The 13,716-nt window shown below is 37.6% G+C and overlaps 1 protein-coding gene across 1 annotated transcript in view; it reads left to right on the top strand.

Annotated features, from left to right (window-relative positions):
* Positions 1–1,259: 1,259 nt before the first annotated feature.
* Positions 1,260–13,716, top strand: part of vimr2 (vimentin-related 2) — a 90,019-nt gene continuing 77,562 nt past the window's right edge. Inside the window, exons 1-4 of the mRNA XM_039766061.1 lie at positions 1,260–2,609; positions 5,608–5,746; positions 6,053–6,205; positions 9,771–9,890. Of these exons, the coding sequence (XP_039621995.1) occupies positions 2,500–2,609; positions 5,608–5,746; positions 6,053–6,205; positions 9,771–9,890 (522 nt within the window). The 5' untranslated portion in view covers positions 1,260–2,499. The remainder of the gene's footprint in view (positions 2,610–5,607; positions 5,747–6,052; positions 6,206–9,770; positions 9,891–13,716) is intronic.

Raw genomic sequence — 13,716 nt, 5'->3', positions numbered from 1 at the left:
TTCTACTTTATTTTCAATGGTGATGGTTTTTCTCTTCTTTACTGTATTACCAGCACTTGCATCAGATTTGTGTTTCAGAGACATTCTTGAAGGGTAAAGACAAAAGGTTAAGATGAGCTCTTCTGCAAAGCGCTATACACACTATCACAGCAGGAAGGCACCCATCAACATGTCTGATGTACTGACAAGAGACAACTTCCTGCTACTGTATGTGCGTAACAGTACAAGCAGGGTGCTATTGAGAATGACTGGGGGCGGCAAGGGGGAGTTCATCACTCACCCACCATGCAGTCACCTACAATACAATATGCTGCCTGCAGTATCCGCTCACCGAGAATGAACACAGTGCAGCGAAAGGCAGGTAGTGAATTGCCCAACCCCAATTCAACAGGCAGCCATCCGAGGCACACTACAGTGCTACCCCTGCTGCCCCATACACCCTCAGTGGCCTCCGTTCAGCCACAACCAGGTCACTGCTTGCAACATTACCAGCCATTTGTGCTGGGCGGGCAGTGAAGCGCCCCCCTCCGCTCCATCCAGCCTGCGTCCAGTCAGGAGCAGCTGGAGCGTCGTAGTGAGTGGGTAGCGAATCATTGTCCTGCACGCAAGCGATAGCTGTGACCCCGGTGACTATGGACCATGGGTCACCGCACGCTGTAGGGAGCTGCCCAAGGAACACTACACTGCCTCCGTCCAGCCACCGCTTGCAACATCCCCAGGCCGAAGATGACAGAGCAGCAGTTACTGAGGCGCATGCGTCGCAGCTGCGTCTTCGTTCATAAGTCGTAGGTCAGATGTCCGTAACCTGGGGACCAAGTGTACATACATACACACACACATACTGTATATATATATGGAAGAAAAGGTCTATGATACGGTTTGCATTTTTGAGCTGGAGAACCACAAAGGGAGAAAATGAATCATGTATCATAAACTAGTTTTTATTCCAGAGCTTTCAGCTCCTGCCAGGGACCTTCATCAGTGGATAATGCTTAGACTTTCAAGAACCAAAGGCAATATATAGAAAAAATTATGTGGTGGGGCTAAGTCAGTGTGATTAGGAGGGGGGTATTGGTTGTTAAGTTTTATTTATTATGAACATGTGCTTCTTAAACTTATACTCATACTTGTACCAAATCAACAGGACATACATTTAACTGGGACAATGTACAAGTAAGATTTAAGGCCAGTACTAAAAGTTCCAGAGAGCTGGCCGAATCTTGGCTAACAAATGAGAACGCCATCAACAGACATTTGGACATAAATCCAGCATATGCAAACTTAAAAACATGTTTATAATAAATAAAACTTTACAACCAATACCCTCCCCTCCTAATCACACTGACTTTTCCCCCAAAGCCATATATATATAGAGAGAGAGAGAGACCAGGACCAGTAACGGGGCATTGCAGCATCCCAAACATCCGACCCAACCACCATGACACGAGTCCCGATACAATAAAATGGTTTATTTGTACAAATAACTTATAAAAAACACTTCTTCTCCTGCTTTTCTCTCTCCTCCACTCTTCCAGATGAGCTTTTTACTTCTTCCAGCTGACTCCAACTCATTGCATGGACAAGCTCAAGCAACTTCCTTTACGTTGTACCCAGCAGTACTTCTGGTGCTAGAGCATAGCCTGATGGACGTTCTTCTGGGTCACTCGGCAGTCCCATAAATTCAGAGTGATGAATACCTGCAGCACCCTTAGAACCCAACAAGGCTGCCCTATTAGACTACAGTTCCCAGCATGCCTTGCAGGTGTCCATACAGGTAGCGTCACCCAGGGAGACTGTCATCTAGCATATCAAGAGAGCATGTAGTCCAGCCAGGTTGACTCCCAGCAGGGTATTGTTCCTTGGTCTAGCCTTGGCAGCATGTGTACTCTTGTCACACTGGTATCTATCTCCTGGCTTGTTGTAATTTCCACATGGCATCACAGAAATGAATGCAAATACCCTTAAATCAAAGTCTGCTATGTACACTTCAGACACATCTAAATTGTTTGATTTGCAATTTTAAACTGTGGAGCAGAGGGGTAAATCAAGAAAAAATGGAGGGCTCTGTATATGTATGTATATTTGTGAATAAAATGTATGCTTTTAATCTCCAGCACTCTTTGAGATATTGGCTGTATTGCATCATTTCCCATTTAACTTCATGTACACAGAGAATAAAGAATAAATGGTGTTGCAGATCTTCAAAATTATTTTTTCTACAAATTGGACATTTGACGAGTATAGATTTACTATTGTAAACAATCTGAGTTTTACCCAACCCCTTTCTTAGTGAATTGATGCTGTTAGTCACTGTCCTCTGCTAAATCTTTAAAGGGTGACAGCACACCTATAGATAGAGTAATGAGGAGGCCATGAGACATCCTACTCCTTAGTGTGAAATTCTGTTCATTTATACAAAGCCGCCTACCCACTAAAGCTTATTTATGGTCTTGCCCTTTATGAGCCTTCTTATTTTTCTCACACTGCTTCTCAGGCAACATGAGTCTCTTCAGAATCTCCTCATACCGTCGCCAGTTTGAGGAGAAAACCTGGATTCCCAGCCCAATAATTAACCCTGGCTGTGCATGGCAGTATCAATCTGTCATAAGGTGAGTGCTCCATAGTAGCAAAATGTCTTGCATGTACAGGGCAGAGTCTGTCTGAGCTGAAACAAAATGCATTGGAGTATTTTGGACTTGGCATATGGTCATTTTATGTGAAATTAGAAAACAATTCAAATGTTGGCTATGGTAGACTTGCTGTATGCAATGTCTCCACCTTATAACTAATATTTTAATATTTGCATGAATTGTTTTATTATCACTTTGTTTTGGACTGAAAACATTTTACTGCTAATGAAATGCACATTAGTTTGCATTTCTTTTTAATTTGGAGTTGTGTTGTAATATAACAGCAAGATCTGAGTACTTTGTAATAAAATACAATTCTTGATACATACTATAAGTTCTTCTCTTTTTTGGCATTTAATAAGACTACAGTTTGTCTTACTTGAAAGGCTTGGACAATTGCACTGTAAAAGGACAAAATATAAATTTGAGTAAATGACACTCAAAGTCCTCAATCCAAGCAGGCAAAATTCTACAGTTATGGAAATATTAATCTTGAACATGTTTAAGCTAAATTTAAAATTTTACTTTAGGTTATTAAAACAAAAATTTTGAATCTTCTACTCCTGTATACTTTGTCTTTACTGTATTGACTTCTTCTTCTTCCTCATCATATTTTCCCTCTTCTATGTGATATCGATGTTCTTGATCAACTTTCTCCATACAGTTCGGTTCTACACCACCTTCTCACTCAAGCCCTTTTTCTTCAGACCTTCTTTTGCTTTATCTATCCACCTCTACTTTGGCCTCCCTCACTTTCTGTTCCCCTGTATTTCCATTCCTATCACCTTTTTGCCTACATATTCATTGTCTCTCCTCATCACATGTCCATAACACTTCAACCTACGTTCCTGTACTTTCTTAAACATCTCACACACTTTTGTTGTACCTCTGATTGTCTTTTTTTGTTCTGTCCATTTTTGTAACTCCACACATCCAACATTCTAATTCCTGCCACATTTAACTTCTCTTTATTTAATTGTATAGATTAACATATTCAAAAGTAAAAATTCTCATTTTTCTTTCACGTCAATTAATCTGTTTGCAAATAAAGTTTGTTACTTGATATCTCCCATCTAAAGTTGGCAATTCCATTACCCCCGCTGCTTTTTTAATAGACTTTTGTTCTCTTTGACCCTGTAATGGAATAAACAAATTCCAAAAAGGTATTAATTGAAGTTTTTACTACATTTATTCTCAGGAAATGAAATAATAATGATAGCAGTAGTGCCTGTCTTCTATCCTCTTTAGACACCTGCACTCGGTTTTCTGTGTCAGACTAAACTGTTTTGTTTTGAGACTATTTTTTGAATTCTGATACCAAACTGCTTGTGTAGGAGGAAATGGGATGGTGTTAGCATATGAGATATCCCATTGTTGTTGTAGCATCTACACTTTGTGTCAGATGTCCTCCTTGTTTGTCATCATTGGCATTTATGGGTGTGGTGCATTAGCCATACTTAAGCAGCTGCGTTTGGATCCAGACAAGTAGAATACCCTTGAATATAATGGAACACCATCTCCTAAATTTTAAATATTTCCTCCTAAAATTTTTCAATGGTAAGAACTTCCTGGACATCCTGCGCATAACACAGTTTTATGTCATTTCTTTTGCTTAAGTGCCAGTTTGTTCAGGTCTGACTTTAAAATTGGCTACAAGTCAAATCCTAAAATGTTTTTACCCTTAACCCTCCTTCATTGACTTCTACATTAGCTTCTCCCTATGTACAGCTGATTCTTGCTGTGGAAATGTCCTACAGAGTTCAACATTTGCAGTAATCCAGGTGCTTTAAGATCTCCTGCAGGCCTGAAGTCGTGTGTTTGAAGATTTTACAGTTGTGTGATTTGGTCATGGCACACATTATAAACACTTTCTGTACATTGTCATTTAAGTGGTTACTTACATTTTTAATAAACAAAATTTCAATTAAAATCATACATTAAATTACATAGAATGGTTTGTAATTAATGTTGTTGCTGAACTGTTCCTTAATGTGTTTTTTAGTAGCAAGAAAGATGTTTTTTTTACCTGAAATATGGTAGAGATCTGAAGCATTTCTTATTTTTCATATTGAGTTTATGCTGTAACTGGATGTGCAAATTGTACCACCCTAAAATGTAACATAAATCGAGAAAATTCTGAAATATGTAAAAATTTGGGATGGTTGTTGGGAGTAAACACAAGGTACCACAACACTAAGTACATGGTGGCACGGCAATGTGCTATTAAGTTGTACATTTCCTGAACTAAACACTTTCTGGGACAGACTGTCTGTACATTTCTAATATGCTTTGTGAATTTGTTGAGTCAGGAGAAAATGGCCACTGGACTATTACACTGGCATGCCCAAATAGTTTGACAGTTATAAGTCTACCTCAAATGAACACATTAATGATTAGAAAGGTAGGGGATCCCATCTGATGGTTTGTGCACAGGGTTAGGGTTAGGGATGGAGGAAATATTTTATAGATAACATGCAGCACTCCAGAAGAGTGCTGCTATTTGTCCAATCATTAATGATCATGTGCAGTGGTTACTAATGTCGTATGATGTCATTGTTGGCGGTGGAAGTGGTTACTTCTGTTGTTCTGTTCCTAATGGCGCTGCCTTTAAAGGTTGTTTTCCAGGTCACCCTCTTCAAAAAATGTCTGGAGCAGAAAGTTTTACAACCAGATGTCCTTCCTGTCACCAACCTCATTTAGTTTTCTTTTACAATGTGCAAAGGGATGGTGACCTGATTCTATCTCCATCCCACTGGAGTAATGTTGCTAATGAACAACCACTTAAATCTGGATGAGTAATATTACTTGTGCATTTTGAGAGTTTGTGCATCGCGGCAGTGACAACCAAATCGAGTCTGCATTCAGAAACGTCCAGACATTAACTTCTTAATTAAAGACTGAATATTTATGGTAATGGTGCCAGGCAGTCTTCTCTTAACACTTTTTATTTTTTGTTTTCTCTCTTTTGAACCATCAGTGGTGGTGCTGCCTTGAATTCAATAGTACCAAACTTTGAAGTTTCTCGCGCTCTTACTCAAGAAAGCCTTTCAAGATGCACGAGAGACCGCACAAAGATTGCTGATCTGAATGACCGCCTGGTTAGACTTATTGAAACGGTAAGTTCTGTTTTGTTTGTTCTCCATTCCACTTGTTTTAGATAGCTAGACACTGCTAAGTAAGTTTTTCAAGTTGACCTAACAAAGGTAAGTTTATTTGTCAGAGCTCCTGGGATATTTCAGCCCATTTCTTCATGTGTGATAAAGTTGAATGGTTATGGTCAGCTAAAGTATTGTTCTTCAGCATTTGCCTTGAAGGTGTATTCAAGCTACATGAGCTTATAGACCACCTTAATGAAAGATGTCCCTCAGGTTTCATGACAACAAGACTAATTAGTTTCATTTTAAATTTTCTTACAAACGTAGGCTTGGTGTCTCGAAGAAGAAAATCAACTACTGGAAGTTGAGATCATTGAGATGCAGAAGAAGCTCAAAAGCCGTGATGCGTTTTCTACCACTCCCAGCAAACACACTATGTTGGATCTGAATGATGTAATAGAGAGGCTCCAGGCAGAAAAGGTGAAAACCACTTCTCCTTTCATTCTGTGGCACATGTTTCAAATATTTAGCACTGAGTAGAGCCAAAATAATGTAGTTGTCAAGTTCCAATTTATATTCATCCACTTTAATTTTTAATTCAGTGAAGTCATTCCAGAAACTTTTTTTTTTTTTTTATAGTGATAGACTTGACTCTGAGTCCATGTACAAGCAAATTAACTAATTAGCTTGAAGTCACACAGTAGTTCACTGCAGAAAAATGTCCTCTGTATCATTATTGTCCAGGAACTCTGTGTTATTTGTAGGATCAAATATTGACACTTGTTTAGGGAATTTAGTTACAAGGAGGCTGTTTGGTATTTTCAGACCCAATCACTTTTTCGTCCCTATCTTGTAAATGCAATAATGGAAATTAATACTGCTGTACAGAAAGCATCCTCAGACAAGTGGCTAGACCGGTAACATATTCTTTGCTTATAATAGCTTGTGCTAAACCTAGCCGATTAGGCATTGGGGTTTAATTTGTTAAATTACATATTTATATCTGCTTAAGACAATTTACAGCTACCCACTCAATCATTTCTTTATTTAACAACACATAGCATGCACACTTACAAATCACCTTATGGAGCAAGCAAGATTAAAATGAAAAATTAAAAATGAAAACAATAATAACTGCACTAATAGCTCCAAAGCAATCCTTCTAGGAGTTTACCTCTTACTGATCTGCTTTGAAGTACTCTTATCAAGCCCATACCTAAGTAGATCATTCTGACGTCTTCCCTCACTGTTGCCATTAGTGAAGTCTTAGACTCCAGTTAGTCAGTCAGTCAGTCTGTCTTTTTACCATTTAGGGCACCCCAGGTAGCTTTACTACGGAATAACATTTCATTTGTTTTCTGCAAACCCCAGACAATAGGTTTTCTTAGAAAAGTCGGCAGTATTTGACTGTGTTTACAACATTCAGTATAATATCAGTCAAACATATGGAAACACCCATGTTTTGATAGAATCTTTTTATCAAAATACCATTAAATTGATTTATTAATACAACCAATATATTACTGGTGTTGCTAATGGCTGTTACTGTTTGAAATTACTAATGTTTTATTTATTATTCACCTATGACTGCAAAGCCTCATTTTTTAGCAGCCATTCCTTCAGTGTCCTGTTGGTTATCTCCCTTATCCTAGTCTCAATTAGCTATTAGAGAAACATTTTTAATTGCATTATCCCCACTGAGGCCAGTTATTCTGTTCACTTGGGCTGCAATGTACTGGCATTCATAAAGTTCAGTTGTGGGTTCAGAAATGGCCAAAAGAAAACAGCTTTCTCAAGAAACATGTCCATAATGTTATTTATACATTCTTAAATCAATTTAATGGTGTCATAATAAAAAGGTATTGATTTCAATGAAAAAACGTGGAACATTCCTGAAAGTGTCGAAACTCATTCTGAAATTTGGTAATATTTAGAATTTTGTAAAATTTTATCTTTCAGCTAATTTTTATTTTATATAGCACCTTTCATAGGTGCTTAACAAAACAAGTATAATGATAATGATGAAAATAACATTTAGAAAGAAATGTGGTAACAGGACAAAAGGTACGATAGATAGATCAACCAATCGATCTTTATTTGCAGTACAGAATAAATTTAAAGATGCATATAGTTGCATTACAAAATAAATTGACACTGCCTAGAAAAAATATTCAAGTCCTTGGAGTTTTTTTCAGTGTTTTATTATTTTACAACTTTTAATCAAAGTGGATTTAATTTGACTTTTTTGATACTGAGCAACAGAAAAATTCTCTTTAATGTCAATATCTACAAGAAAATATGTACAAATTAATGTAATTTATTGCAAATACAATACACAAAAGAATTGATCGTGTATGTATTCACCCCTGAATTATCAGTGGTGGAACCAATTGTCTTAAAAATTCGCAGAATTAGTTCATTGGCGATCATCTGTGGGCAGTCAAGGTTTTCACTGCTATTGTAGTATTGATACACCTGTATCTGGAGGGTCCAACCACTGGTAAGTCAATTTCACACAACCATCAAGAGCAGGAATACAAAGGAATATTCCAGAATCATTCAGGGACTACTTTAGGGTAAGACAATGACACCAGATATAAAGCCAAAGCTAGTTAAGAATAGCTTCAAATTAACAATATTACTATCATGGTGTGGCCAATTCAGAGTCCAAACCTCAGTCTGATTGAGGGTTTGTGGATGGACTTGATAAAGGCTGTTCACTCACAATCCCCATGGACTCTGTCAAAGCTTGAGCAGTTTTGTAAAGAAGAATATGCAGTGGCCAGAATGGCAGCCAAAGGTGCAGCTACTAAATGCTGACCTGAAAGTCATTAATACTTATGTGATTGATTATTTAGCATTTGATTTTAATACATTTAGATAAATCTGTAGGGATTTGCTTTCATTTTGACATTTATGGGTCTTTTTTGATGGATAAAAAAGCATAATTAAAACAACTGTGATTCAATGTTATAAAACAATAAAACATGAAAATGTCCATTGCGGATCCTTTTTATTGGTGTTGTATAAAGACACTTTAGCAATACTTGACAACTATCCTTCCTTCCATTTTATAAGTTTACATTTTGCAGAGTTTGGAACTTTGAGTGCAAGGCTGGAGCAAATTTTGTTAGTAGTGGCAGCAAACTGTAGTACACACTCTCTTTCATATACCTAAGACTCACTCATGCTGCTTCAGTTTTAACTTGCAACTTCAACTTTAACATCTGTGGAATTTGGAGAGAAACCTGAGAGCCTGGAATAAATCTGTGCTGAGATCTGCCACTAACTCAGTGACCAACCTGAGAAATTATTCTTGATCTCCAAAAAAGTGTGGTAGTGGTTGTACCTACTATGCCACCTTTTTAACAAAAAGTCAAAAAGTAAAACAATGTTAAGCAAACCCAAGTTCAGTCAGTAGATGTGTAGAGATCACTATCAAAATGAACAACAGGAGAGAGTTTTGCAGAAATAACCATGTAAAAGGTGTACTTTCCTTTAAGTTTTGAACTTTTCATCCATCCATCCATTATCCAACCCGCTAAATCCTAACTACAGGGTCACGGGGGTCTGCTGGAGCCAATCCCAGCCAACATAGGGCACAAACAAAACCCGGGCAGGGTGCCAGCCCACCACATAGAACTTTTCAGCTATTCATAAAAAATCACTATAGTGAGCCCAGCAGAATACAACACATCTTAATAAGTCAGTGCCTATTAAATGAATATTTATGATTTGACAGTCACAGAAACAAATGCTTTCCAACTATATAATAATTTGCAGTTAATCATGCTTATCAGCTTATCATGATGATAACCTTTATGGAAAATTCATAATGTGATTTCAATAGAAAATGTTACATTAGCAACTTCACATTTATACTTGGAGTCCTCCTTTGCAGACCTCTGTTATGCAAGTCTTCTAAGAAATCTTAAAGTAATAAGATTTTGTTATTCTGAACTATCTGTAAATGAATTTATAGTTTATATACCCATCTTTCCTTTTACATGTTCAGTCTACTTAAGAAAATGTATTTTTCTGCCAGGAGGAGATCCTTTGCAATATTAGTGCTCAGCAGAAACCACTTCAGGCATGGCATGACAAATATGAGCAGATGCTGCATCAGAGACATTTACTGGAGGAAGAGCGTGAGGATATTGCTGTGGTAATTCAGTGCTTATTTTTCTTATGTAAACTACAAAATTGTCTGTCTGTCTGTCTGTCTGTCTGTCCGTCTATCTATCTATCTATCTATCTATCTATCTATCTATCTATCTATCTATCTATCCATCCCGGTGGCTGTTAAAGACACTCAGTGGCTACAGCAGTTTCTAGGGGTGCAAGTAAAACTGAGATGAGAAGTAGGCCTTACTTGGATGAGTAACCCAATCTACTTCCACATTGTCACATTGTATGGTACTACCAGATAAAAATAAAGTTGTACATGCAAGGAAAATAAGGTTCCTTTGCATGGTTGTTGCGCTCACTGTCTATAACAGGGTAAGAAGTGCAATAGTCTATAAGGACCTATCAACAGAGCCACTGCAGTACTGGATGCCAATTTAGCTGATTTGGGCATTTAGTTAGAACACTTTTCCATGTGTCTGTAATAGGAGCTAAATTATATTCATCCCAAAAGGATCAGACTCTTGCACATATCTGAGACAAATTGAGGTGTTATGGTTCTTCACCGGCCTGTTGGAGATTTCTCAGGAAGAGCTTGTTGCTGTTGCTGGGAATATATAATTTCAGGCATGTATGTTCAGCTTGTCACCAGCATGACTTACTAGGGCAATGAGAATGAGGTCTTTCATTTTTGTTTTTATTTACACAGATGTTTATAAATGAAACAATTGTGGTATCTCATACTGCTAAGAAACTGATGGCATACAGCTTAATCAACAATAATGTTCATGAATAAGTTCAGATTCTGAACATCAGGTTTAGTTACAGTACTTTGTATTTTAGATAACACAATGAGCCTTTTTTGTTTTCCTATTTTAATTAGTATGTTACTCTCTTGCCAGTGTATTTTATGTTTTACCAGTTGTAACCAGAAGGGTTACTGAGCCCCAAACTTTAGACCCAATTATGCCCAACGCAGTCATGGGTTAAAATAATGGATTTTCAATCGACCAAGAACTGAATACCATAAAATACCTCCAATAATCATGCAAAACAATGTCTCTTTCCCCTCCTTCCACCTCCAGTTGTGTAGTGTGTTTGCTTTTATACTGGATCTGGAATAGCTTCCAGTGACTTAGCATGACTTGTGGGGAGCACTTCTGGGTTGTCTGAGCACTAGGGCAGTCCTCACCCAACAGCACCCTCCTGCTGACACCTTGAAAATAATAAACTCCTTCTGATCCAACTCTCGACGTCCTTCATGTAACATAGGCAGTGTTGCCGACCACAGTGTGTTAGCCAGCCTAGCTCCGTCAGCTAACACCGTTGCCAAATGTGATAACGCCATTGTCAACTTAAGTTTGTTTAACATCCGCTCACTTGTGAACAAGGGGCATCTCATCCAGGATCTTCTCACTGATCTTAAGTTTGACTTTTTCTGTCTAACCAAGACATGGCAACAACCTCATGACTTTACCCAACTTAACGAATCCACACCCCTGGGGTTTTTTCCTACCTTCAGCTCTTTTGAATCTATCGTGTGTCAATTAACGGGACCTATCCCTACTATTATTGCAACTGTTTACTGGCCCCCAAATCAAATAATGACTTTTCGAATGACTTTGCTGTTTTTCTTACACACCTACTGTTTCATCAAACATAATACTTCTGGGGGATTTTAATATATGTATTGATAATACCAATGTCCCTCTTACTAGATAATTTACATCCTGGATTCTCATTCTAAAGGACATATCTTGGATTCGATCTGCTGCTCTGGTGTTACCCCCCTTGATTGTACTTTTGATTGATAACTGATCATTTTCTTGTTTCATTCAATGTTAAACTTGCTTTTTCCATGACTAAGCTTCCCCTCTTATGTCTTTCTGTAATCTTAAGAATATTAGCTTGGATTTTCTCTCCTCTAGTATTGATTCCCTTATGGACAGTCATAATTTATCTACTTCTGAAGAACTGGTCTCACACTATAACACTGGACTCTATGGTATTCTTAACTCTCTTGCTCCGTTAAAAACTAGATCTGTTTCTTTCTCTTTTTCTGCTCCCTGGTTCACGCCTGAACTTTGGCTTTTGAAAGCCAAAGGTCGGCAAGTTGAATGGTTGTATAAAAAAAACTGGACTCTTTGTTCACAAAGAGATGTGTAAAAACCATATATTATTTTACAAGGACTGTATTGCTAAAACCAAATCTAACTATTATGCTCGCATAATTTTTTCTAATAAATGTAACACCAAGTCATTGTTTTCACTGCTTAATTATATTACACAACCCCCGGATTCTCTACCTTCTCACCATTTATTCAACTGATTTTTGCAATTCCTTTATGTTCTTTTTGTCCTCACAGTTCTGGTTAAAGCCTGCTTCCCTTCTTTGGTTCCTCTTGTTTCTGCTATAATTCGCTCCTCTCTCACGACTGGAACTGTTCCTTCATCTTTTAAAACTGCTGCAATAACCTATTTCTAATCTACCCTTTATTTCCAAAATTCTTGAAAAAATATTGCCCATTCTCATTTATCTCAAAGTAATCTGTATGAACAGTTCCAGTCTGATTTTCGCCCCACCATAGTACAGAAATAGCACTTATCAAAATTACTAACAACCTCCTTATGGCAGCTGATTCTGGTTTAATCACTATTCTCATCTTCTTTGATCTGAGTGCGGCCTTTGACACTATCTGTGTCACTACTCTTCTCAATAGATTATCTTCGATTAGCATTACCCACACTCCACTAGATTGGTTGAGATCCTATCTTTTAGGCCACACTAAGTTCATCTTAAAACTTTCACATCCCAACCCACCACTTCAGGTGTGCCCCAGGGCTCTGTCCTCTGTCCTCCTCTTCTTTCGTAAATGTAACATTAACTTCCACTGTTGTGCTGATGACACCCAGCTTTACCTGACTAGCAAATGTTCATTTTCCTTTGCACCCTCTTCGCTTATTGACGGCATAGCATAAATTAAATGCTTGTTTTCTTCAAATTTTCTTAAATTAAATAGTGACAAAACTGAGGTTCTCCTCATTGGTACAAAATCAACATTATTCAAAACTGATTTTTCATTTGTTATTGATAATTCCTCTGTTTTTCCTTCCCACAGGTTAAAAGTCTGTGTGTCATCCGTAATAGTACTTTATCTTTTCAGTACCACATCAATGACATTTCCCGGTCTACATATTTTCACCTGCGTAACATTAATCGTATCCGCCCCTCCCTCTCCACACAACTGCTATCCTTGTTCATAGCCTTGTCACCTCTCATTTGAATTATTGGACTTTCTCGCAAATCTCTTTATAAGCTTCAACTGGTCCAGAATTCAGCTGCCCGCATCATTACTAGAACCCCCTCCATTCACCATATCACTCCTGTCTTGCAGCAGCTTCACTGGCTTCCAGTTAAGTTCCGTATTGATGTCAAAATTCTCCTATTAACATTTAAGGCTATCTACAACTTTGTCCCTCCATATCCGTCTCACCTCCTCCATGTTGCCTTTCCCTCCCGCAACATTACATTCCTCTTCTTCCATCCACTTGACTGTTCACTTTATCCGTCTTAACACCATGGTGAGCAGAGCATTCAGTTGCTCTGCTGTCTAGCTTTGGAACTCATTACCATCCGAAATTAAAAATATTGATTCATTCTCACTTTTCAAATCTAAACTTAAAACTCATCTCTTTGAGACTGCTTTTTCTCTTTGATTATACTGTAATTGCTCTGTCTGATTGTAATTTTTGTGTTTTTAGTTTTGTTTATAATGTGTATTTTATATATATATATATATATATATATATATATATATATATATATATATATATATATATATATATATATATACACACACATATAT

The sequence above is a fragment of the Polypterus senegalus genome, chromosome 10, assembly GCF_016835505.1.
Source record: "Polypterus senegalus isolate Bchr_013 chromosome 10, ASM1683550v1, whole genome shotgun sequence".
In the NCBI taxonomy this organism is placed as follows: Eukaryota; Metazoa; Chordata; class Cladistia; order Polypteriformes; family Polypteridae; genus Polypterus; species Polypterus senegalus.
This window is presented reverse-complemented; position numbering and strand designations above follow the sequence as displayed.